General features: G+C 39.8%; 1 protein-coding gene across 3 annotated transcripts in view; it reads right to left on the minus strand.

Moving 5' to 3' along the window:
- Nucleotides 1–21,299: 21,299 nt before the first annotated feature.
- slc22a16 (solute carrier family 22 member 16) overlaps nucleotides 21,300–27,847 on the minus strand; it is a 37,927-nt gene continuing 31,379 nt past the window's right edge. For 2 of the 3 annotated variants that reach the window (XM_051925240.1, XM_028797599.2), the window contains exon 8: nucleotides 21,300–27,829. In XM_051925240.1, the coding sequence (XP_051781200.1) occupies nucleotides 27,641–27,829 (189 nt within the window). In that variant the 3' untranslated portion in view covers nucleotides 21,300–27,640. The remainder of the gene's footprint in view (nucleotides 27,830–27,847) is intronic. The other variant, XR_007934528.1, reaches the window with a different exon arrangement.

A 27,847-nucleotide genomic window follows, 5' to 3' on the forward strand; every position in this document is an offset into this window, starting at 1 on the left:
CTAGATTTTAGTCATGAAGCATATTTTGGGATTCTGGTAGAAATGAAATGGGAGATATGGAAAAAGACAGGTCCCTATTACCTTGATCTGGCCCTATGTTAATCATGTGTACAGACAGAATATGAGAACCAATTTATTTGAAAATAAATCCCCTTCTTGGATCGAAGCCTTGCCGTGGCAGAAGGGCTTGCGTGGTCTAGTGATCCTCTGAGCTATGTTGTCGGGAGCTACATGCTCCTTGTTGGGCTTCCCAAGGCAAACAGGTCTGAGGTGAAGATCCAGACTAAGTCGATCCTGAGACTCCATATAGAGTTAAACCAAGGATCGGCATTTCCCTTGCCCAGGAAAAGGTACCCGGGGCCCCACCCTGGAGCCAGGCCTGGGGGAGGGGCTCGCTGACAAGCGCCTGGTGGCTGAACCTTCGACCTCGGGGCCCAGCCGGGCTCAGCCCAAAGGAGCAACGTGGTTCCGCTCTCTTGTGGGCCCACCACCTGCAAGAGAGGCCATAGGGCTCGGGTGCAATGCGATACGGGTGGTAGCCAAAGGCGGGAACTCTGGCGTTCCGACCCTCGGTACCAAAACTGGCTCCTGGGACATGGAATGTTACCTCTCTGGCGGGGAAGGAGCCTGAACTGGTGCAAGAGGTTGAGGGGTACCGGCTAGATATAGTCAGGCTCACCTCTACGCATGGTGTGGGCTCTGGAATCATTCCTCTTGAGAGAGGCTGGACTTTGTTCCACTCTGGAGTTGCTGTGGGGGAGAGGCGTCGGGCAGGGGTGGGCTTGCTTATGGTCGCCCGGCTCGAGGCCTGCACGTTGGGGTTCTCCCCGTTGGATGAAAAGGTTGTTTCCCTATGCCTTCGAGTTGGGGGAAGGACTCTGACTGTTGTTTGCACTTATGCGCCTAACAGCAGTTCAGAGTACCCAGCCTTCTTGGAGTCCCTGGAAGAGGCGCTGTGAGGTGTAGCTCCTGGGGACTCTATCGTCCTGCTGGGAAACTTAAATGCTCACGTCGGCAATGACAGTGAAACCTGGAGAGGTGTGATTGGGAGGAACGGCCTCTCTGATCTAAACTCAAGTGGTGTTCAGTTGTTGGACTTCTGTGCTGGCCATGGATTGTCCATAACGAACACCATGTTCGCGCATAAGGGTGTCTATAAGTGCATTTGGCACCAGGATGCACAAGGACACAGCTCAATGATTGACTTTGTAATCGTGTCATCGGATCTGCGACCTTATGTCTTGGACACTCAGGTGAAGAGAGGGGCTGAGCTGTCAACTGATCACCACCTGGTGGTAAGTTGGATCAGATGGCAGGAGAGGCTGCCGGACAGACCAGGCAGACCCAAATGTATAATGAGGGTCTGCTGGGAATGTCTGGCGGAGGAACCGGTCAAAAAGATCTTTAACTGCCACCTCCGGCAGAACTTCAACCTCATTCCAAGGGAGGCGAAGGACATCGAGTCTGAATGGGCCATGTTCCGAGCCTCCATTGTTGAACCAGCAGAACGGAGCTGTGGCCGCAAGGTTGTTGGTGCCTCTCGTGGCGGCAATTCTCAAACCCGGTGGTGGACACCTAAGGTTCAAAAGGCCGTCAAGCTGAAGAAAGAGTCCTTTCGGGTCTGGTTGACCAGTGGGACTCCAGAGACAGCTGAGGGGTACTGGCGGGCCAAGTGTGTGGCGGCATCGGCTGTTGCAGAGGTAAAAACTTGGGCATGGGAGGAGTTTGGGGAAGCCATGGAAAATGACTTTCGGTCGGCACCGAAAAGGTTCTGGCAAACCATCAGGCGCCTCAGGAGGGGAAATCGTTGCTCCACCAACACTGTGTATAGTGGAGATGGGGCCCTGCTGATTTCAACTGCAGACGTTATTGACCGGTGAAAGGAATACTTCAAGGATCTTCTCAATCTCACCAGCATGTCTCCCTTAAAGGAAGCAGAGCTGGAGGACTCCGGGGGGGTTTGGGGGTTTATTGTAGTGCCGTCCATAACAGGGACCGAGGTCGCTGAGGTATTTAAAATGCTCCAAGGTGGCAGGGCCCCTGGGGTGGATGAGGACGAGGTTCACCCTGGGCTCCTCAAGGCTCTGGATGTTGTGGGGCTGTCCTGGATGACACGTCTCTGCAACATCGCATGGACATCGGGGGCAGTACCTCTGGATTGGAAAACCGGGGTGGTGGTCCCCCTTTTTAAGAAGGGTGACCGGAGGATGCGCTCCAACTATAGGGGGATCATACTCCTCAGCCTCCCAGGTAAGGTCTATTCAGGGGTGCTGGAGAAGAGAGTTCAGTCAATAGTCGAATCTCGGATTCAAGAGGAACAATGCGGATTCCATCCCGGCCGTGGAACACTGGACCAGCTCTACACCCTGGCCAGGATCCTGGAGGGGGCATGGGAGTTTGCCCAATCAGTCTACATGTGTTTTGTGGATTTGGAGAAGGTATTCGATCATGTCCCTCGAAGCATCCTGTGGGGTGTGCTCCGAGAGTACGGGGTACAAGGCTCGTTGTTACGACCCATTCAGTCCCTGTACAGGAGGAGCAGGAGCTTGGTCCGCATTGCCAGTAATAAGTCAAACTCGTTTCCTGTTGAGGTTGGACTCCACCAGGGCTGCCCTTTGTCACCGATTCTGTTCATAAGTTATATGGACAGAATTCCTAGGCACAGCCAAGGAGCGGAGAGGGTCTTGTTCGGTGACCTCAGAATCTTGTCTCTGCTATTTGCGGATGACGTGGTTCTGTTGGCTTCAGCTCTCACTGGAGTGGTTCACAGCCGAGTGTGAAGCAGCAGGGATGAGAGTCAGCACCTCTCAATCCGAGGCCATGGTTCTCAGCCGGAAAAGGGTGGAATGATCTCTCCGGGTTAGGAACACATTACTGCCTCAAGTGGAGGAGTTCAAGTATCTCGGGGTCTTGTTCACGAGTGAGGGAAGAATGGAGCGGGAGGTTGACAGACGGATCAGTGCGGCATCCGCAGTAATACGGGCTCTGCAACGGTCCGTCGTGGTGAAGAGTGAGCTGAGCCAAAAGGCGAGGCTTTCGATTTACCAGTTGATCTACGTTCCTACCCTCACCTATGGCCACGAGCTTTGGGTAGTGACTGAAAGAGCAAGATCGCGGATACAAGTGGCCGAAATGAGTTTTCTCCGCAGGGTGGCTGGACTTTCCCTTAGAGATAGGGTGAGGAATTCAGTTATCCGGGAGAGGTTTGGTGTAGGAGTCAGTTGAGGTGGTTCGGGCATCTGGTTAGGATGCCCCTTGGACGCCTCCCTGGGGGGTGTTCCGGGCATACTCCACTGGGAGAAGGCCATGGGGCAGACCCAGGACACGCTGGATGGATTATATCTCCCGGCTGGCCTTGGAACACCTCGGGGTCCTCCCAGAGGAGCTGGAGGAGGTGGCCGGGGAGAGGGAGGTCTGGGCTTCCCTGCTTAGGCTGCTGCCCCCGCAACCCGACCTCGGATAAGCGGTGGATAATGGATGGATGGATGGATGGAATTCATTTGAAAACCCACACAGTCAGAGATTAGTTCCTTGCATTTACAGCACATAAATGAATGCTATAGTTTATCCATAACATAAGGATAACAGAAGATGGGATGTATGAATGAATATCCAGAAGCAGGACAATAAACATATAACACAAAACATAACTCTAAGTTATCTTCCTTTCTCCACTTCCTGTAAAAGGGGGGAATTAACATATTTTCTCTTCTTAATTGTTGTCTATAGAATTGTCCAAGGAGAAACTGTTCATTCAGGATCGACTTTTAAATGCTTTTGTAAGAGTTTTGGTCTTTTAGTCAGTTACATGGAAAAAACTCTCTCAGTGTCTGTGTACTTTGGCAGAGTGTCATGGTTGTCTTTGCAGCTTATTTGCACAAAGCTCCACTATGTGAGCAGGTGTATGTGTCTCATAAGCGTGTGCTGGAAACTGCTGTGAATTAATGGAAGGTGCTTTAACAAGTTTAGTTTTCCTATTACATTTAGGAGGAGAAACTTATAAAAGCCAAAGGCTTACCCCTCACATGGGTTACTCTTTCAGTTCAAGTAATACAAACAACCAGAAATCATAATCATTAACTGCCTTTACGCTAGCTATGAGGTTACAAGCAATATTAATCTCAAAATCAAAAATATAAACAGCAATGATACACAGTTTTCTCCAATTCCTGTCAAATCCCAGGCTGTTGTGATGTCTTGTTCTGAAATTTTCAATCTTCAGGTCCCATGGAGATTTCACTGGCACACATGGAAAAAAAGATGAGTGCATTTTCTGTTTCTTGATCAAGATGATTTACTCTGTGTCTTGTCTTCGGTCGCACTGTGTGGTGGACTATTGTCTCCTGCAGTTACAATCTTTGCGGTTTCTCATGGGGTGCTGTTTTGCTTGAATAAAATATGTCTGCTAAGCGTTTTTTAAAAAGTCAATTCTTGTCTTGAGTAAAACAAATATGCTTTTACTTACGGTCCACAATCGACACCTACGTCTCTCAATCCTGACGTGGTTATCCCTCTATAAAACACCTTTATTATATGTTGTGATAAACCCAAACCCTAACACAAAGTCTCTTGTCCAGTCCCAGGTTCAAAAAGTCAAAGATTTTTTTTATTTTTAACCCCCTCCAAATGTGACACAAGCAAATACAGATTCTTCTCACTAAATCTCTCTTTTTCTCCCTACCGCACTAACCTCCTCCACTCAAGCGTTGCTCCACTACCTTCCAGCTCCGACTCGCTTGAATAAGGGAGTGCAGTCTCTTTTATCACAGACCCAGGAGTACTTCCGATGCCTGGGCGACTGCCGATGACAGTACTTCTGGGTCGCATGGAAGTCCATAATAGGGAGCTTGTCTCCCTATAGCACCCTCTCGTTGTAACCAGTGACCCCAGCAGGGCTGCTCTGCTGGATTACATATCACGGCATGCCCTGCTGGCTTCTTACTGTGCACCGACCTCTAGCGCTGCTGCCATCTAGTGTGTTGGGGAAATAATAAACCTCCAGCAACTTCTTTTTTTAATAGGCTGTCCGTCCACCCTTTCCGGTCCTTCCTTCCAGGTCTGTTCCCTCTCCTGGTCGGGATGTCCGTCCAGCCTGTGTGGCATCTACAATGTATATGCATTGTTTATGCACAAGCTTTACGTAATTTACAAATTATGGTTAGGTGAAAAATGCAAAATATGTCAGCTTTCCTGGACAGCAGTGGACTGAGATTTTGGGTGACGTGACTAAGGACGCTAAAGAAGCACACAGTAACAAATGCACACAGGGAAAAGAAGCTACAACAAATTCACTCACATTCAACGTGCCACCTTGACTTTTATGCCATTTATTAACAATACAGGCTTTCCAGAATGCAAAACCAACCACCTTCCCAGTGGCACAATTAGGGGGCTGCTTTTTGTGTCTCAAATAGTTACTGTGGAAGGAAAAACAAGAATTTACTTTGGTCTACATTTCAAAAAATGGCAAAAATGTTTAAGTTCATGTTAAAATGTTATTAGCTTTATGATTTGTGCATTATGATGATCTGCTTGCTGGTTTTGAAGAGCTTGGGGATACATCCCCTCCAGAGCTAGAAGTTTACAAATCCAGAAATATCCAGCTTAATTTCAATGCAATTCAATTCAGTTAAATTCAAAATGTATTCACATACAAAATCATACAATAGTGTAAGATGCAATGAAATGATTTTTCTAGTCAATCCCAGACCGTGCCTAAAAGAAAAAGCTAATACTAACCCATACAAAAATAGAGTAAATCAATAAAAGAAAAAAGAAAAATCTAATAATGGTGTCTCTGTTTAACAGTCTGATGGCATGTGGGTAAAAGCTCCTACAAAATGTTTCAGTCCAAGTATTTAGGCTGCAGAGTCATCTTCCTGTCTTCAACAGCTTAAACAGTTTATGTGAAAGATGACTGACATTCCTGGATGTCCTGAGAGCCCTGGCCAAACACCCCCAGTGAAGATAATCTGTAGAGCAGGAGGTCGAGTCCCAATGGTGTGCTCAGCTAGGCGCACAATCCTCTACAGAGATTTCTGCACCTGGATAGTGTAGATCCCATACCAGGCAGTAATGCGCCTACTGAGGATGTTCTCAATGGCTTCACGGTAAAAAGTCTTTTGAATGTGGGTGGCAGGTGGGGCCTAAACTTCCTCAATTAACTAAGGTGGTAAAGTATCTTTTGGTTTGTGTGATCTGTGTCAAGTCTTCAGAAATATGAACCCTGAGGTACTCAATACTGCTTATCCTCTCTACAGGTGATGTTGAGGGGAGTGTAATTTCTCTGTTGAGCCCTTCTAAAGTCCACAACAAACTCCTTGGTTTTGCTGACAGGTTTAAATACCTGGCCCGACATCACTGCATGAGGCTGACCACTTCATCCAGGTAGTAGCTGTCATCCTCCGTTGATAGGCAGCCCATCACCATTGTGTTGTCCACAAACTTCACAATGGAGTTAAAGCTGTATGTACAGAAAATGACAAAGAACACATCCCTCAGGTGCCTCCATGTTGAGAAAGAGGATGTTTGAAATGATGCTGCCCACCCTCACCACCTGTGGTCTCCTGATGAGAAAGTCCAGGATCCAGCAGCAGAGAAAAGTGTTGAATCCCAGGCCATGGAGCTTAGTAATGAGAATGTGGGGCAGTTTGGTGTTGACTGCCTACAACAATTAATGGTAACATATGGATGGGTTCTGCTATTAGACTTTTTGTGAGGGATTACACATAATGCGGTGCTATAAATTGCACAGTATACAGTGACCCTTTTATTTACATTATTTTAAACTTTCTCTCCTTTTGCATATGGTGTTTATCCCTTTATTACACAGTATGTTTTGCTTTGTCAGTTTTATTTTGCCATTTCTTCTTTTTTCATTTTTATTATTTGTATAAAAGTAAGAGTAAATAATTCAGTGGTAAAATTGCAATTCACAGTAGGCTTTTGTATCATAATTGAAATTATATTTAGACCGTACTGTATGTGTAATTGAGAAATTATTATCAAAGATTTTACCCTACCTTAAATGTGTAAACATTATTGCACATTATTTCTCACCATGTGCTCAGTTCTCTGTGGGAAAATTCTGCTCATCGTTTTGTCGGTCCATCGTGATTTTGATTCCGTAGCTTTTGTAGAGCTTCTGTTTTCATACTTGTTGAGTTCAACTCTTCTAATGGTGTGTTCAGTGGTTTAACATCTGCCAAAGCAAATGTGTGCGTTTTAAGTTTGCATTATCAGTTGTCAGCCTTGGTGCAGTTTTACAGTGCATTCTACAACTTTATTTTTGTACCTTTCTGACTATCAGTCCTATCTGACTGATAGGCAAGAGTTTGTTAGTCTTGGCAACAGCAGATCTAGCTCAGCGCCAGTCACACAAGGAGTCCCTCAGGGCTCTGTCCTCGGTGCTCTGCTTTTCTGTATTTACATGCTTCCCCTTGGCCATATTATACGTAGCTATAGACTGGGTTATCATTTTTATGCAGATGATACTCAACTCTACTTCAATGTTAAAAGTGGAACTTCATCAGAGCTTTCTCAGCTCACAACCTGCACTTAGTGAAATTAAAACCTGGATGGAGCAGAACTCTTTAAAATTAAATTGCAATAAAACTGAACTCCTGCAAACTGGGACTAAAATGCAACTTAATAAAATGAGCTCCTTCCCAGTCTATCTTGGCGGTGATCTCATCAGACCTGCCTCTACTGTAAAAAATCTTGGTGTCATTTTTGATTCCACCCTCTCTTATTCCACCCACATAAATCACATTAAGAAACTTTCTTACTTTCATCTCCGTAACATATCCCGTGTTCGCTCCTTCCTCTCCTTCTCTAATGCTGAGAAACTTGTCCATGTTTTTATCAAATCCCGCATCGATTATTGTAATTCCCTACTGGCAGATGCCCCTTCTAATCTTATATCACAGCTCCAGTTTATTCAAAACTCAGCTGCAAGAATCCTTACTCGAACCAGCAGCCGTGAGCACATCACACCCATCCTGCTCCGTCTTCACTGGCTCCCTGTGTCTTACAGAATCGAATATAAAATCCTACTAATAACCTACAAAGCCTTAAATAACCTCGCGCCAAACTACATCAGTGACCTTCTCCATCACTATGTGCCTACCCGCCCACTAAGATCCTCTGATTCTGGCAATCTTGTTGTACCCCACACTAATCTACACTCCATGGGTGACAGGGCCTTCAGCTGTATAGCGCCCAGACTCTGGAATGACCTACCGAAATTAATCAGGTCAGCTGACTCCATTAATTGTTTTAAAAAACAACTCAAAACTCATCTGTTCAATACCTGGAAAAGTTTTGGGATTAAAATGCTCAGAGATCTTTATATAGACAACATATTTACATCTTTTGAACAATTACGTTCAAAATTCAACCTCCCAGCTACACATCTCTTTCACTATCTTCAAATTAGAAATTTTGTTAAACAGAAATTGCCCGATTTCCCCCACCTTGCACCCTCCACAATGCTGGAAAAAATACTGCTCAATTTCGAGGAAATAAACACTATTTCCGCAGTATATAAAATCTTATTAGAGTCCCTACCTTTCAAAGATCCAAGAGGACATTGGGAAGAAGATCTCTTAATCAATATATCAGAAAAGGAGTGGAAGGTAGCAAAGCAGAGAATTCACTCGAGTTCTATATGTGCAAAGCATAGAATTATTCAACTAAAAATTATATATCGAGCTCATCTGTCTCGCTTAAAACTGTCCAAAATGTTTCCAGGGCAGGATCCAACCTGCGAACGCTGCAACCAAGCTCCTGCCTCACTGGGCCTGCACCAAACTAACATCATTTTGGACCAAAATTTTTCAGTGCCTCTCAGACAGCCTTAGTATCACAATCCCTCCTAACCCACTAACAGCTGTGTTCGGTGTTCTTCCAGATGGACTTGAATTGGAGAAGGACAAGCAAACGGTGATTGCATTTACTACACTTTTGGCACGCAGACTTATTTTGTTAAATTGGAAGAATCCTAACTCTCCTCTGATAAGTCAGTGGGAAACCGATGTTTTATATTATTTGAAATTGGAAAAAATCAAATTCTCAGTTAGAGGATCTGTACAAAATTTTTTCAAAACCTGGTAGGATTTAATCAATATTATTTTAGAATAAGAGAAATAACTATTACCGCATTTAACTCCCTTCTCCATCTCTTATTTACATAGATATTTACTTCTCCCTTTCCTTTGTTTAATGTTGCCTCATTAAAAAGCCTTAAGTAATTTTCCTTTAGCTAAGCTCTCCTTCTCAGGGGTGGGGTTTGATTTGTCTTCAATTTTGTTGGGTTATAAATTGATCTGTTTGTATGGAATGATTACAATAAAAATCAATAAAATAAAAATAATAAAAAAAAAAAAAAAACTCATCTGTTCAGGAAGGCTTTTAGCTCTACTTGACTTTATTACCCTTCTCTCAGTTTACTTCTCTGTCAAGATGCTCATGTAACCTGTATGTGTGTGTGTGCGAGACCACCAATGATGTTGTCTGTTTTTTTTTCAGAATTCACTGTCTTAATCTTCTTTATTTATTTATCTGGTTTGTACAATGCTATATACTGTATACACTGCCGTTCTTTATTATATTCTGTAAGTGCCTTGAGCATGGGAAAGGCGCTATATAAATAAAATGTATTATTTTTTTATTGTTATTACTTTTATTAGCTGCATGCAGTGGTAAGCTACTCTACAGGAGAGCCAGTCTTGAATGTTTTGCCTACGTTTATTTTTTATTTTACATTTTGTTTTATGTTATACTCAGTGCTGTGTTGGTTTTTTCTGTATGTGTGAGTTTGTGTTCTTAGGATTGACACCTTTTGCTTGTTTGATACATACAACCTTCTGCTTGGGGTTGGGCTTTTTTAAGCAACAGTCATAGCTTGTGGCGTTGCATTTTATAAGATTCTCATTGTTCTATTCTGTTGCATATGCACTCTTAGGGACAAAAATACAGTAGGGTTCATGCATTTTACAATTATTCAATGCCCCGCTGTGAAAACCCATTGCCTCTCTGCTGAATTTGTTTTTGCAATGACCCAGGTATGGTCTGTCCTACTTGTGCACTTCTGTTGTCCTTAAGCGAGTCCATTCAATGCAGCAAATTTCACTGCCATTAAGGGGCATCTCCTGCTGTTAAATTCTGGCAGCAAATTACTCTTTGGCAATGAAGTGTTGCTCCATCCTTTTAGTTGTGGACCATACTCTAGTTAACAGAGTTTCTGCTATGGAACAAAAGTTAAACTTGGTCTTTGCTAATACAGTAAGCTGTCAGCTAGTGCTGATATTGGGCAATAAAGGAAGGAGTAAACACTTGGCTTTTTTCACTTGATTACTCATAAACCCAATTTATTGGTTAATAATTTGTGAAATGATTTATCTATCACGGCTGGGGAAGGTTAAGATATGGTTATTTTTTTCTTTAATCAAGATGATAAACATCTCAAGGCCAAGACATCTTTGAGCTTACATATACCAGCATGTTCAATTGTAATTGAAGCAGCCTTATCAGATAAAGGTCAAGAAGCTGTATACCAAAGAGAGGCTGCTCCAGCAGTTCCACGCAAAATTTCAAACTATGGTGGAGATGGGGATTAGATGTTAAGTATCAGTCAAAGGGAGACTTCATCTGAAGTGTCATGCGCAATGCATCTGTGCTATACAAATATTATAGTCCCTCAAAGCAAGAGCAAATGAAATAACTAACTTGCTTCAAGGAATCTTGAAATACAATGTAGCTGATAATGTCAAAGACAAACTGTGATTAGAATTAGGTAAAACAATAATAAAAACATGCACAAACAATATGCTCAAAAAAGTGTAATGTGCTCAAAACAAAGTTAATCAAAGATTAAGAATAAAATCATGAAGTCAGGATCAAATGTGACACCAGGCATAAAGCCAAAGCTGCACATGAATAGCTTAAAAACAACAACATTAATGTCTTGCAGAGGCTGATTTAGGGTCCGGGTCTCAATCTGAGAATTTGTGGCTCTACTTGAAAGCGATTGTTCACTCACAATCCCCATGCAACCTGACAGAGCTTGAGAACTTCCAAAAAGAAGAATGGGGAAAAATTTGCAGCATCCAGATGTGCAAAGCAGATAGAGACCTGTACACAAGGCTGTCATGACTGACGAAGATGATTCTACAAAATATTAACTTGAAGAGGTGAATACATATGTGATCAATTATTTTGTGTTTTATATTTATAATTAATTTAGATCACTTTTCATAAATCTGTTTTCATTTTGACATTAATAAGTCTTTTTCTATTGATCATTGTCAAAAAAGCCATATTACATCCACCGTGATTCAATGTTGTGTTATAATCAGATGTGATAACATCCAAAAGAGATAAATACTTTTTTAGGCATATATAAAATTATTAAATAATTTTTATTTATTATATGTACTGCAGAAAAATATTATATCATAATTTACAGGAGTAACAAATAAGGTGCAAAATGCTCTGCTTGAGGACCATGCAGTTTAAGAAAGTTTGTTCCTTAATGTGTTCAAGAAGAGAGGTCTCATGAGCGGGTGTGTGCTGACCTCTTGTGGTCACAATCAGTAATACACAGTTTTGTCCTTTGCTTTTTAATTTTACTATTAATACTTGGGTATTTTGGTATACTGTATTAATCCATCCCAGGGGAAATTGTCTTTTCGCATGACCTTTGGGGGTCACAGCGCGTGGTCAGCCTTTGCACAATTACCTGGAGGAATATTTAGGTTAAGGGCCTTTCTCACGTGACCCTGTGTTCGGATTCAGTGGGATGGTAAATGGATGGATGGGCCTTTCTCAAGGGCCTAATGAAGTAGGATCCCTTCTGGCAGTAATGGGGACTTGAACCAACAACCTTCCAGATAACCAGCACAGATCCTTAGCCTCAGAACCACCACTCCACCTTCTAAGCACTTCTTTTCCAAGGAAGTGCCCTAACATTTTGGAATACAAGCTTCAAGGTCTTGCTTTAGTGCACCTATTAGACACTTATTGCTATGTAACACAAAGTCTTTGTTCAGAACTTGCTGTTTACTTATAGTAAGTGACTGGTGACATGCAAATATTGGTAGCCCTTATTCTAAATAGTATCATTGGTGCTTTGTTAAGTTTTATTAAGGCCCAAGAAATCTTTGTTAAAGCCTTGTTCCATAGCGGTAACCAACTTATGTACTTTTTTTTGTTCTTTATTTTGCCTTATATAATTTCATTTATTAGGAATTTGTTAGTTTTTGCATACACCTTGGGGTCAGAGCGCAGGGTCAGCCATTGTACAGCGCCCCTGGAGCAATTACAGGTTAAAGGTCTTGCTCACGGGCCCAGCAGAGTAGGATCTCTTTTGGCAGTGACGGGGATTTGAAATGGCAACCTTCTGGATACCAGCACAGATCCTTAGCCTCAGAGCCACCACTTACGTAGTTTCAGTCTATTGTACAGTTTTATAAAATGGTTCAGATAATTAATTATATAGCAACTGAAGTTTACACTCAGATATCTATAAATAAGTCTATTTCAGGATTGCTAAGAAACATTTTTATAGTTTTTGAGCTCTTTTCCGTTCATTTTCAAGAAAACAGCTTGGCCTGGAAAACGTGCTAGTCTATGATTATAATTTCAAAAAGCCAGATTGCTGCCACTGTACAATAAAATATGGAGTAACAATACAATTATGATTCCGATTTCATTACTGTGTAGAATAAATGGATACCAACTTGTTATTTTCTTCCTTTGAAGACTGACTTGAACTTGATATGATTCATTCCTTTTATCAGGTTTTGTTGGGTGTCCTTCTAATTTATCTTTCTTGCACCACACATCCTCTTTGAGACTGTCAATGTTAATTCCACTCATTCAGACCTTCCATTCAAACTGCTTGAACACCATTGTCTTCATCCTTATTTTTGTGATGATCATGCAGTGAGACAAGCTGAGATTTTATTTCATTTTGTATCAACCCAGAAATCACAAACTGGTTATGCTAAATTTTTACTGAAGAACACAAAGCTTTTTGTGTGTTAGATAGGTAAGGACTCTTTTTTGTTTTTTAATATTATGTTCTTTTCAAATGTTTTGGTAATTTAAGTCGATATTTACTAATAAACATAAACACTGAAATAGCTATTCTTTAGCACTGTATTAGGGTATTATTGTATTTACTGTTGTTTGCACTGCTCACCTTAATTGTCAGTATTGTGATATAATTAATAATAATAATAATAATTCATTACATTTATATAGCGCTTTTCTCAGTACTCAAAGCGCTATCCACACAGGGAGGAACCGGGAAGCGAACCGACAATCTTCCACAGTCTCTTTACTGCAAAGCAGCAGCACTACAAGAGGGCAAACTCCTCAAAAAAAAGTCGCAAATGAAAAGCATTTTAAGATTTGGCAAAAAAAAAACTTATTGTAAATGCATCTCTTCCACTGACCCCCCCACCCCACACACACACACACTTTTAACTCTTAAAAGCCCTCACCTAAAAATATGTAATTCTGTACCTGCAGAAGGAAACTCAATATATTGTTACTGAATAATAAATTACTTTGCAATCACTTATTGACTCTGTGGAGGATCTGGGGATTGTCTAAGAATTTTCTGTCTCTTTTGTATCTCTTCTAAAAGAGAGAGTTGGGCCTGAGTCTCAAATCTCCAAATTGCAGATGCACAACTGTATAGATGATGAGAACCATGAATTTAAAATTTCAAGGCTTACGGCTAAACTCAATTAACTCCATTACAATGGGCACAGTTTCACATCAACCACAGTAGGACCTGAGCAAAACCCATCAGCCTCTTAGCTGTTGATCGTAATGAAGTATTTACTTCCACGTCTTCATTAAGACTGAATCAAGGGCATCCTGAACGACCCAAATTAAATCAATAAACAGTTTTCTAATGTGGCCAGATCATCCCTGGCATAGTTCATGGATGCAATTGATTACCTTTCATATTGAATTTGGATTTACTTTTTTGGCCTTTGCCTTGACTGAGTTTGCAGCCTCAGGAACAACTGATTTGAATCTTTTTGTGGTTCACTGCACAAAATCTTCTTTTGATTCCCTGATCCTGCCTGATGCCTGATTTGTGAACATTTTTTTTTTGCATCATGGAGATCTAGGAACTGGGAAGGTTCTGTCTTCCTAATTAAAATGGATATATGGATTGCTGTTGATGCCTTCTATAAGAGCTGCAACCGGAGAAATAATCTGATGTTTCCACCCACCGGGCTTGTGACGCTAAGGCAATCACACCTGTAATACCCAGAGTAATATGTATATGGTTATACGCTGGAAACTTCAGATTCTGGTGATTATCTTCTTGCTTTGAATCCCTGCAGATTTTGTTTTTTTTTTTTCCAGCCTAACTTGAGTTTTTTTTGTTTTTTCTGTCCTCCTGTCCATCCAACCTTAGCTTATTCTTTGTTACATACTGCATAATATTATTGCCTAATCTTGTTTGTTTGTGTTTTATATTACCTTCCTTTTTATTTAATCTTGTAAAGCACTTTGAGCTACATTGTTTGCATGAAAATATGTTATATAAATAATTGTAATAAATGTTGTTTTATATGTTATAATATCTCCTCTTTTTTTAATAGATCAATCGTCCAGTGACATCAGTCTATTCTTCTGTTGGATTCTTGCTATGTTGCTATTTCCACTCATTTGTGCCACCCCACCCTGCCCGTCTCACCTTCTCCACTGTACTGCTCTGCAAAAGTGTCTTCTACTACTGTCAGATAAGTATTGGCTTTCTGCTATGCTGAACTACTCCTGTGGTAAACTCCTGCACATTGAACAGAGCAAATAATCAAGACTGGAATGTCCGAAAAGACACTGGTATTGTGCAGTACCCAAAATATTTACATCGGAGGTTAGGTTTGTTCATGTACACACTGTCCTACTCGTGGCTTTGGAAATAAGAGTGTCAATGTGCCAAAATTTGCAATATGCTAAAATAAACTTTGTTAGGTGCCCTTCTCTTATGGATCTGTGCACAATGAACCCTCATTAGCTAATGTTGCATTGTTTAACACAAGATCTCTTAATGGCAATGCATTGGTACTAGCAGAATTCATTACAGAACTCCCACCTTGTTATGCTATGTGTAAAAGGGTGCTGGCCAGGATGCCCACAGCCTGGAAAGACATGCGGAGACAATTTGCACAGGGCTTTGTCTCAAGGCACTAGATGGCAGCCCCCTTTGGTCGTGGCACCGTTGATGGTTTCTGTGGGTGCCACCAGGGGGTGCTGCAGATACTGGGCAGCCCTACTTTGTGGGGCTCCAGTCTTACCCAGAAGTGTTCCTCGGCCAAGCTTTGGGGACACTGGAAGTACTGTCTGCCATAGCTTGAGGAGCCAGGGTCAGGAGGAAGGAGGACAATGTTTGCTGAGAGGAGTGGAGGAGGCAATGATGGAGATAAAAGAGAAGATAGAGAGAGTTGCAAAGCATTGCTATATGCTCATTGTAACTGTACTTGTGCATTGGTGCTATTGGAAGCACTTATTGGAAGCGTTTCACACCAATAAAAACTCTTTGTGCTTTTATACCTGTGTCCGATCCTTTGTGAAAGGTGTTTGAGAAGCTGGAGAGCCCCCTGGTGGCCAGATATGCTTAACAGAAACTTGGCAAAAACCATACAAATTTACATCTTATGGAGGCGACACCATCCGGATATGTTTACTTCACAGAGGCTTGCAGCTCAAGATAAGGTGGAGGGGTCGCAGTAATGGTTCGATCTCAGTTAAATATCAAAAGAATCCTAACTGATGGTTCATTGTCTTGCTCTTAAACTAATAACAAAATCTGATCCTGTCTTACTTGTTCTCTATCATTCCCCAAAATACAATGGGTCTTTCTAAACTGATCTGACTGAATTATTAACCCACGTTAGTTGCCTTTCCTAGAGAGTCATTCTTCTTGGCGATTTCAACAACCATATTGACATTTCTACATGTAAACTGTAGAATGAATTCCTGTCCTTGCTAGATTGTTTTGACTTGGTGCAACATGTTGATTTTCCTACCCACTCTGCACATCTGGCTTATCTGTTGGCAGCACTTAAAGCAGTGATTTGGGTCTCTCTTTACTTCTCCCTCCTCTTACCTTTAAACATCACATTTCTTTCAGAAACCTTAAAAAATGTTTCCTTTATCCTTGCTGGGTCAGTTTCTGATCTTTTTCTGTCTTCCCCTATTCCATCTACACTAGACTACTATACTTCTAATAAATTGATGTAATCCTTTCAGTCTCGTTTTAGAGCGCAGCACAACTGTGAAACTACTCTGCTTCAAGTAGCTAATGATTTGCTTATGGCAGCAGACTCCGGACAAACCAACATATTAATTCTGTTAGACCTCAGTGCAGCATTTGACACCATCAAACATGACATTTTACTGTCCAGAATGGAGGACATTCTGGGTATCTCTGGTACTGCCCCTCAGTGGCTTAATTCTTATGTTACCGATAGGCAAGATTAGACAAAATTTAATTGCAACAAAACTGAACTCCTGCAAATTGTCACTAAAGTGCGGTTTAAGAAAATGAGCTCCTTTCCAGTCACACTTGACAGGGATCTCATCAGACCTCCTTCTGATGCAAGGAATCTTGGTGTCATTTTTGATTCCCCATTTTCTTATTCCACCCACATAAACCTTCTTACTTTCACCTCTGTAACTTATCCTGTGTTTGCTCCTTTCTCTCCTTTTCTAATGCTGAGAAAGTTGTCCATGCTTTTATCACATCCTGTATCAATTATTGTAACTCCCTACTGGTAAGTGCCCCATCAAATCTTATATCACATCTCCAGTTGATTCAAAACTCTGCTGCCATGGACCAGCAACAGAGAACACATAAAACTCATCCTGCGTTGCCTTCACTGGCTCCCTGTATCTTACAGGATTGGATGTAAAATTCTATTAATAACCTACAAAGCTTTAAATGACCTTCTCCATCGCTGTGCTCCTGTTTGCCCACTAAGGTTGTCTGATACTGGCAATCTTGTTGTGCCCCACACCAACCTGCACTCTCTGGGTGACGGGGCTTTCAGCTGTATAATGCCCAGACTTTGGAATGACCTTCCAAAATGAATGAGATCAGCTGACTCAATTCATTCTTTTAAAAAACAACTTAAAACTCATCTGTTCAGGAAGGCTTTTAACTTAACCTGACATTCTGCCTCCTCTTTCAGTTTACCTCTCTGTCCAGATCATCAGTATAATTTGTGTGTGTGTGCTATATCACAAATTATACTATTTGTTCAGGCTTTTCTTCTTCTATTGAATTTAGTATTTTATTCTGGTTTATTGTCTTTTATTCGGTTTAATGTTTTGTTATATAATGTATTCATCTGTTTTAGTGTTCTATGCAGAAAATATTTATAACCAATGTTACATATACCTTGCTGTTGTCTGAGACTCTGAAGTGCCTTGAGCATGGAAAATGCACTATACAAATAAAATGTGTTGTTATTATGTTTGAAATTTGTCATTTTTATCCTTCTGGGAGTGGGTCTTAGAGGGATAGGACCACAATCAAATATTTAAAATATTATCATATTTGTGCCCAGCAACCTCAGAATAGCATAATACAAAACATGCCAAATACATGCCTATACTTTGATCCCTCATAATCCAATAGGGGGTCAATCCCTGGGGTCGGTTGATTGGCATTCACAGAAACAAGTCCTTCAGATCATTTTTGCTGAAGACACCCATTGGTTTACTCATTATCATAAGGGCATAATTTCCTACACAAGGTCCAAAAATGGCCTATAAATGAGGGATTTTCTGGTCTAGAGGACAAAGAATAGGGGAGAACTCCAAAAAGCACAATATCTTGCATAATGTGACATTAACACAAGTCGTATGGCACATAATATATGGGGTTTTTCTTGTACCAGTCAGTCAGAAGGTGCCAGACAAAAAAATTTTTTAAAACGTTCACAGGTAAATCTTATGAACACAGAAATTCACCTAAAGGCTTCAACATACATCTTACTGCCTCTTTTTTTGAGAGCATCAAAACCAACAAGGAGCTGTGTTGTTGTGATCCATAATCTACCACTCAAGTGGACACTCAACTGCGCTCTGTCACTTGACTAGACAACCATCAAACAGATATGATCATACCAGTTTATACTGGTGTCAAGTTATTTGCATTTAAAATCAATGTACAGGTATACAGTACTGCACTTAACACATGTGAGTACACAGCTTACTTTGACATGTAAGACTACTTTGTTCTGTCACTTTTCCTGATCAGGCAAATAAATAAATAAAGAAAGAAATTTAATTTGATAAAAAGTAAAAAATGACAGTGCATTCCTGAATTTCTACTGTATAAAAAGCCAAATTTCCCCCTGGGGACAAATACAGTTCTATCTATCTATCTATCTATCTATCTATCTATCTATCTATCTATCTATCTATCTATCTATCTATCTATCTATCTATCTATCTATCTATCTATCTATCTATCTATCTGTCCATCCATCGTGACACTAGAGAGCACTGTCGCTCCTCTAAACTGACAGCAAATGTGCAGGACACCAGGTAAAAGTACTAAAAGGTGTTTTAATTCCTTTCTTTTATAAATAGTGCCTCTAAGCACCACAACCACCATATACAGGTAAGTAAATAAGCTCAATAACCATATAATAATCACATGCAATTCTCTCCTCCACACCTCCCAGCAAGCTCTGTCTTCTGCCTCCCAACTCCAGCTCGCTTGCTGGTTTACAGAAGTCCTTTATATAGTCCTTGAGCTAGAAGTGCTTCTGTCCTTCTGTCCCCGTGACTTGCCAGAACTTCTGGGTCAAATGGAAAACCTGCATTTTCTTCAGCTCCAGGCTATACAGAAAGTAGAAATTCCCTGGGTCTCCCTGCAGCGTCTCCTGGTGGCACCCACAGTACCCAGCAGGGTTGTGAAGCCGAACTCCAGGTCCCATAGTGCCCTGTGGGAATCTGGGGCACCGCTATGCTGCAGGGAAGCCGTCATCTAGTGTCTTGGTGGAGGCAGCTGCCTTCCCCCATCCTTCCATTCTTTGGGTGTCCCGGCCGGGTTGAGCTGGCTGGCCATCCATCACACTATCAGAATCTATCTATCTACAGTGGTGTGAAAAACTATTTGCCCCCTTCCTGATTTCTTATTCTTTTGCATGTTTGTCACACAAAATGTTTCTGATCATCAAACACATTTAACCATTAGTCAAATATAACACAAGTAAACACAAAATGCAGCTTGTAAATGGTGTTTTTTATTATTTAGGGAGAAAAAAAAATCCAAACCTACATGGCCCTGTGTGAAAAAGTAATTGCCCCCTGAACCTAATAACTGGTTGGGCCACCCTTAGCAGCAATAACTGCAATCAAGCGTTTGCGATAACTTGCAATGAGTCTTTTACAGCTCTCTGGAGGAATTTTGGCCCACTCATCTTTGCAAAATTGTTGTAATTCAGCTTTATTTGAGGGTTTTCTAGCATGAACCGCCTTTTTAAGGTCATGCCATAGCATCTCAATTGGATTCAGGTCAGGACTTTGACTAGGCCACTCCAAAGTCTTCATTTTGTTTTTCTTCAGCCATTCAGAGGTGGATTTGCTGGTGTGTTTTGGGTCATTGTCCTGTTGCAGCACCCAAGATCGCTTCAGCTTGAGTTGACGAACAGATGGCCGGACATTCTCCTTCAGGATTTTTTGGTAGACAGTAGAATTCATGGTTCCATCTATCACAGCAAGCCTTCCAGGTCCTGAAGCAGCAAAACAACCCCAGACCATCACACTACCACCACCATATTTTACTGTTGGTATGATGTTCTTTTTCTGAAATGCTGTGTTCCTTTTACGCCAGATGTAACGGGACATTTGCCTTCCAAAAAGTTCAACTTTTGTCTCATCAGTCCACAAGGTATTTTCCCAAAAGTCTTGGCAATCATTGAAATGTTTCTTAGCAAAATTGAGACGAGCCCTAATGTTCTTTTTGCTTAACAGTGGTTTGCGTCTTGGAAATCTGCCATGCAGGCCGTTTTTCCCCAGTCTCTTTCTTATGGTGGAGTCGTGAACACTGACCTTAATTGAGGCAAGTGAGGCCTGCAGTTCTTTAGACGTTGTCCTGGGGTCTTTTGTGACCTCTCGGATGAGTCGTCTCTGCGCTCTTGGGGTAATTTTGGTCGGCCGGCCACTCCTGGGAAGGTTCACCACTGTTCCATGTTTTTGCCATTTGTGGATAATGGCTCTCACTGTGGTTCGCTGGAGTCCCAAAGCTTTAGAAATGGCTTTATAACCTTTACCAGACTGATAATCTCAATTACTTCTGTTCTCATTTTTTCCTGAATTTCTTTGGATCTTGGCATGATGTCTAGCTTTTGAGGTGCTTTTGGTCTACTTCTCTGTGTCAGGCAGCTCCTATTTAAGTGATTTCTTGATTGAAACAGGTGTGGCAGTAATCAGGCCTGGGGGTGGCTACGGAAATTGAACTCAGGTGTGATACACCACAGTTAGGTTATTTTTTAACAAGGGGGCAATTACTTTTTCACACAGGGCCATGTAGGTTTGGATTTTTTTTCTCCCTAAATAATAAAAACCATCATTTAAAAACTGCATTTTGTGTTTACTTGTGTTATATTTGACTAATGGTTAAATGTGTTTGATGATCAGAAACATTTTGTGTGACAAACATGCAAAAGAATAAGAAATCAGGAAGGGGGCAAATAGTTTTTCACACCACTGTATCTATCTATCTATCTATCTATCTATCTATCTATCTATCTATCTATCTATCTATCTATCTAAATAGACTTTATATGCCTTTACACATATGTGAACTATGCAGAGCTATTTCTTACAATTTTTCCATAATGCACAACAATGGGCAGAGTGGTGGTTCTGAGGCTAGGGATCTCTGCTGACGATTGAATCCCATAAATACCGGAAGTGGTTCCACTTCATTGAGCCCTTGAGCATGGCCCTTAACCAGTAACTGTTCCGTCCTGGGTGTGATGTTAACCTGCATCCAACTCTCAAAGGAGGTCCTCCAACTTGCAGGGAGAACTTGGGGTTGGTGGCAGGATTGGCACTCTAGACACTGTAAAAAACTTCACACTGTTCCATTCCATTCTAACTATTGTGGTGCTGAGGTGTCATCCGTTGTCCAGTTGCACTCAGGCCCTGAAATTCGGATCCTGAGTTGGTTCGTCAAGTGGTGGGTTCAGCAACACGCTGCATCAGTGCATGCTCCCAACCTCGCTCGCATAACAAAGTTGACTACCAGGTGAAAGACAAAGTTTATACAATTTTATTTGTCATATACAATTATACACATATTACAATATGTAGTAAAATTAGCATCTTGATGTTACTGTTTATCAGAAATAATAAAATACACAGAATTGAATAATTAAATATCTACAATATTCCTAAGAGTAGATGGACTTAGCATCAGCATTATAATTTTGTCTCAGACATGGGCCTCTCCTATAATTTCACATATAACTGCCACAGTCATAAACAGTTGTCTTGAAAGTGTAGTGACTACGAAAGTGGACTCCACAACAGAAACATTGCTACCTTGTTCCCAACGACTTGTTCACTCTATGAGGTTGAGCAAGTTGCTTTAACATGCCTGTATTCCAACTGCTTAAAAAAAAGCTGTATAACATGCCTGAGAAGTGTTAACGGATGACTAGGTACTTTTCGCTCAAAACTACTACGAGGCACACAGTTCTAGACCAGGACAAAGAGGACCATGGTCAATTTTTCAATGACAGATTGAGATTTACTTGCAATCTACTTACTTGTCACTCACCAAGCACTTTTCATTTCTCAAGGGATTATGTAAAGATCAGAGCAAAGCAAGAACCTCATGTTAGTAATACAAAATACATCATACAAAAAACTAAGCATGATCACTTAAACGTTAGATGAAAGTAGCAGTTTAAAACAGGGACTGATACAAAGCAATTCAGGTTGTATAATGCAAAAATGAAGGCGGTGAATATTAGTACAGAAAGTATTGTAATAGATAATGATTAATGTGCTCCTTTAACATTCTATTAATATTAGGATATAAAGATTTCATCAATAGCATTCACGATTGTTAAGTACTTACTGGCATTTAATTAAGTCTCTTCAAGAATATGTGGACTTAAACCATGGCAGAAAAATGTACCCTACAACATAACAAGGTCACCAGAACCTTTTGCGATGGAAAACCAAGGATTTGGGTCTGTACATTTTTTTTGCTGTACATCCTACATGCATTTAGCTGCCTGGCCATGATGTGTGTGTGTGTAAACTTGTACCTTTATATATAAAATTTTGGCTATTATAACATATGTCTGGAGAGACACAGTGGCACGGTTGTACTTCTCATCCCAACTGAGGTGCTCTTTGTCTGGCATTGGCTTTGAAGTGCAATTTCAGTTTCTTCCCCCAGTCCAAAAACATGTTGTTAGGTTGACTGAAGACCCTAGATGGGCCTAGGGTGAGGTAGAAGGTACAAGTGTGAGTGTATCCTCTGTGTATAGCTTTTAGGAGAAACTGCAGTTTTAAAAGATATTTAATTATAATTAGTAGGACTTAATATCTGAATGCTTTCTCTTTCCTTTTCCTGTCACCTTTTAGAGTAACTTTTAATCTCTGTCATTTTACAGTATCCAGTGATATTTTTCTGTTTTATCAGTGGCTCTTAATATTCTGATTCTTTATTTCCCTTGCTACTTGTGTTATGTGCTATTGTGTGGCTTTGCTCAATACCCAGTGCAATGTATCAGCTTTTTTCATAACGAGACGTACTCATTTGGACCCTAGACTTTCAAAATCTACAGGATATTCAAATGAAATTCAGTTAGCATAATAAACATCTGGGGTCACACAGTGGAACAGAACTGCTGTCTCCTGGCTCCAGGGGATTGACTTCAAATCCCAACTGATGTACTGCTGGTTCAGCATTTGCATGGGTGTTTGGATGCATTTTTCTGTTTTGGTTTTCTCCCATATTCTAAAGATGTGTGTGTCAGGATCACTAGTCATTCTAAATTGGCTCTGTGTGAGTGAAGGTGTGAGTGGACCTTGACAAGGGCTGGTTTACCTTCCTGCGTTTCTCCAATCTTGTGCTCAATCCTGCCCATGTAGGCTCCAGCCCCTGAGGCCTCAAATTATAAGTGAGTGGATGAATGCTTCACAAAATCATAAAACTAAATTAGAAGTGATTAGTATATAACATTTATTACTGAACAAGTATATTTAAACTGACATTCATTATCAGTTGTTTAAGTGGATGAACAGTGTATGCAGTGATGGAGGTTGATCAGGAGTCCAAGTTTCATGTGGTAGGTGCCATTCATCAGATATCTTAATCTTATAACATTCAGAATGTTTCTATTGGTCTTTAATCCTATTTTACATAAAGACAGAAAAAGGGTGGCACAATTTTCATCATGTTTTAATAACTGGTAGACCATATTATGTTTATTTTTTCAATTTTTCTACATCAGTCCCTTCACTGATAGTGACACATTTTTACCAAATAATCTATTTGTTCTGGAATGATTTAAACTTTATAGCACAGTGGTCAGTTTATCTTAGGTACATGTTGAAATTATCCTGAACAGCAACATACTATTTAGAAGAAACAGCTTTCCTTCCTAATAAACAGTTCTAAGGACCAGAATGCCAGACATTAAAAAATAAAAAGCCAATTTATAAAACTTTAAGGACAGGTTGACAGTGATGGTCCAGTGTTTTATATTGTAATGCTTCAGAAAGACAGGAATAAGAGTAACATGAACAAATATCCCTTTTCAAGGTCCTCCTTTTAGGTACTATACTTTGTACAGTGCAAATTTCAAATTAAATTTGTCAAAAAAAAGGCACATGTAATCACTATGGGGTAATGATGCTCTGCGTAAGAACTATTGACTATTGATATGCAATTATGTAATGGTCAATGAGTGTGTGTACTGCTTGACCTTTTATAAATTTAATGGAACCCCAGACACAGAGGAGTTATGGAGTACTTTCTTTAGCAATGCTTTAAGTTATTCTGTATGTAGGAAACCAAAATCAATTGTTAGTCTGAGGTTGAGATAGGTCATCAGTAAGACTACACTAATACTAGTTTAAGTAATGCAAATGTATTCATTATTAATATTTATGATTTTATTAATATTAGTTTGGTTGAACAACTTCACTTCCAAGAGCACCCAGATCTCTTCAGGTTGTTTTGTTTTGCCTTTCTAAGACACTTATCCCATGGTTGGACACAAATGACCTGGATAGCACAGGAAAAAAGTAACTGGTTTTAAGTATTTTTAGCTAAACTGTTTGTGTTTGTTATAGAAAGCTGGATAACAGATATCACCTGTACCCACCTCGAACCATCCATAAATAGAAAAAAACACCTGCTTTCAGGCTTTGGAGAAAGTGGCAACAGCTCAACAATTTTAACAATATAACATTTACCTGTCTATTTGTAATTTCACAAATTTATTCACTATATTCACTATAACAGAATGTATATCATTGATTTAACATCAATCAGAAAGGGTAATGACCGTAGAAGAAGAATCATGTAGAAGATTTTTAAAACGTAACCACATAAATACATAACATATATATATTATATATAATCAGAGATAGATAGATAGATAGATAGATAGATAGATAGATAGATAGATAGATAGATAGATAGATAGATAGATAGATAGATAGATAGATAGATAGATAGATAGATAGATAGATAGATAGATAGATAGATACTTTATTAATCCCAAGAGGAAATTCACAAGGTGGGTAGTAACGAGTTACATTTACTCCATTACATTTACTTGAGTAAATTTTTGTTTGTTTTACTGCACCATACTTTTTACTTTTGCTTGAGTACATTTGTGAAGAAGAAACGCTACTCTTACTCCGCTACATTGGGCAACAATCGAATTGTTACTTTTTTTCCATTATATACGCTATATTTTTGCCTGAGAGAAGCCGCCAGTGGATCTACTGCATGACTGTTTCACCAATCAGACGTAGCAACAATAATCACAAGACTCCGTTTCAACAATCAGACATAGCAACAATAATCACATGGCTCCGTTTCACAAATCAGACGTAGCCATGCAGTCACATGACCACACACAAACTGTGGCAGCATAGCGGCACAAACTCCTCACAGACAGCAGACAGGGAAAGAAAGAATACATGAAAAATGAGAGCCGACCCCTGCTGAAACTTAACCATCACTTCACTGAGTGAAGAACAAGCACATTTTAACCAAATATGCACAGAAACAGACAGTCACGGTAAAGTGAGACGTCTTGTACGCGCACAAGCTGCCTTGTTCTAATGTTATTTTCTATCAGCTGCTCTATTTGGAGGGCAAGTGAATATGAAGTATTATACTGTCAGTGTACAGTATATCTTGTCACTGTAAATAGTTTGCACTGTTCAAACATACATGTTACCTACTGTAGGTATTGGCTTCAAAAGCTTTGTTGTGAAAAACTGAGATTTGGAACTTTGTGTTATTTGTGCATCTTTATTTTGTAAAGATGCTATTTATTTTTACTCATTTTTTATTTTATTATTTGGAAATAGCAGATAATTTGCACATTATTTTATATTTTTGTCTGTCTTATTACAACATTTCTAAAAAATATATAATTTATTATGATCTAACAGTTACTCAGAACTTGAGTAGTCTTTTCACCAAATACTTTTTTACTCTTACTTGAGTAATATTATTTTGAAGTAACACTACTCTTACTTTAATAAAATTTTTGGCTACTCTACCCACCTCTGTACATACTGTAAAATCTATCTATCTATCTATCTATCTATACATAAATATATATGTATGTGTCATTGTATATACTGTATATATGCAAGTATATACATACAACGACGCAAAACATCCTTGCAAGTTTAGGTTATGTTCCACCGGTTAACAGACATGTTTACTCATACAATACAGTGAGACTGAGTGGAACATTATGTCCATGTTCTAGTATTATTTCTGTGTCAGAAAGAGCTGTAAAAGCTTCATGCTGCCACAATGCAGACAAATGAAACGACAAAGGAAAACTACTGTTTTGTTTCTCATCCTACCCATTTAAAGTGTCTGTAGATAAGAGTTATGAACCTGCGGCAGGATGAGATGATCACTGAAATATTGAAATCTCCTATTTTTAATGGGTTATAAGTAATGGAAAAGCAAACTTGAGGTCATGAGGCAGATTTTAATATGCACTTGTTAATGAAACAAGGGAGCAAATTGGATATATTTTTCTGTTATATGCTGCTAAACAATTTACTCAAGGAAACAGAATACTTCTAATGCATCTTTAAGAAAAGTCTTTTTTTATTTGAGAGTTTTGCTATTCAAATCCTACCCAAGTCACTGCCATGCTTTGTGACACAATCCAATTATCTGGTTAGATACTACCTTTAAAATGAACCATGTTAATGTGCAACAGCTGCTGATGCATAATCCACTTTAATTATACTGTAACTTGCCTTAGGATCTCTTTATTTTATAATTATTTTAACAGTGTTATGCAGTTTATGTTTATGTCTCAATCTAAGCTATTACCATCTAATTCAAGACTCACCAAGTGAGACAATAAAATAGGCATTTTATGTGTTTGAACACACAGATTCCATTACTTACAAAGTAATTATTTGTTGTAAATATCCATTATATTATTCAGTTTCATTAAACATCATCAGGCTAATTAACATAAATCATTTATGCTTCTCTATGAGGAGATGCATAAGCAGTTAACTACAAAATCATTTCAGCATAAAATTCTAGACTTATTCCCCTTGAGTAAAATAATACCCTTAAACATCTTAACTTTGTATTGATAATAATTATTTTATTTTGTCCCTTGTAAAAAAATAAACTAGGTATTTTTCAAGTTAAGGTCCAGCACAAAGCGTACTACAATACAGAAATATGAACACTTTGTTACAGGAATTGTAGTGTACCATGGATAGATGTGTGGTATGTTATAAAAGAACAAAAAAATGGGCACACTAGAAATACACACACCTTCTCAAACCATCTTAATTCAATTCAGTGTCATGGGGCTGGAGTCTTTCCTGGCAAAACTGGGTGCAAAGATGGAAATGGCAATGGACAGGGTACCAGCCCATCAAAGGACACACACACATGTCTTAGTGGATATGGGAGAAAAGCTCATGGAGTCATGAGAACATACAAACTCTGCACCATTTGGATGCAGGATGACTATGCTTTTTACCTTTGAAAATAATTTATTTCTGTTTAAAATTTTTTTTCTTTACACAAACAGCTTTTAATATATTCTACATTTAAAAATATGTTTGGCTAGTGTTAAGAGTGACATACAGTAATTGATGATCATCAATATGAAGTGTAATATCACATATCAAAATATCACTGAAGAACCAGTCTTAATATTGTAGGATTTCACAGTTTAAAGTTATTCATGTATTCATTTTTTTCCATATTGTAATTCTAGCAGACATGTATTATACTTTCAGATGTAAAAATTAATTTCATAAAGGCACTGACTTTTTTTTCAAGATGTAAAAATTCCATAGTATACAGACATATCATTGGTCTCACTCTATTTTAGGATTCTAAAGGAACAATTTCTATTTTCTCTACCAAAGAATTTTGTGTTGTTTCCTTTTTTCTGTCAGTTTTTTTCGACCACTGTTCTGTTGCCTCTTCAATGGTATTAGTCATTGGCTTTCCCAGAGTTTCTGGTAGAAATAGAGTCAACACACCAATTACAAAGGCCAAAACTCCAACAATCACCTATGGAAAAATATATAT

The sequence above is a fragment of the Erpetoichthys calabaricus genome, chromosome 3 (genome assembly GCF_900747795.2).
Source record: "Erpetoichthys calabaricus chromosome 3, fErpCal1.3, whole genome shotgun sequence".
Classification (NCBI taxonomy): Eukaryota; Metazoa; Chordata; class Cladistia; order Polypteriformes; family Polypteridae; genus Erpetoichthys; species Erpetoichthys calabaricus.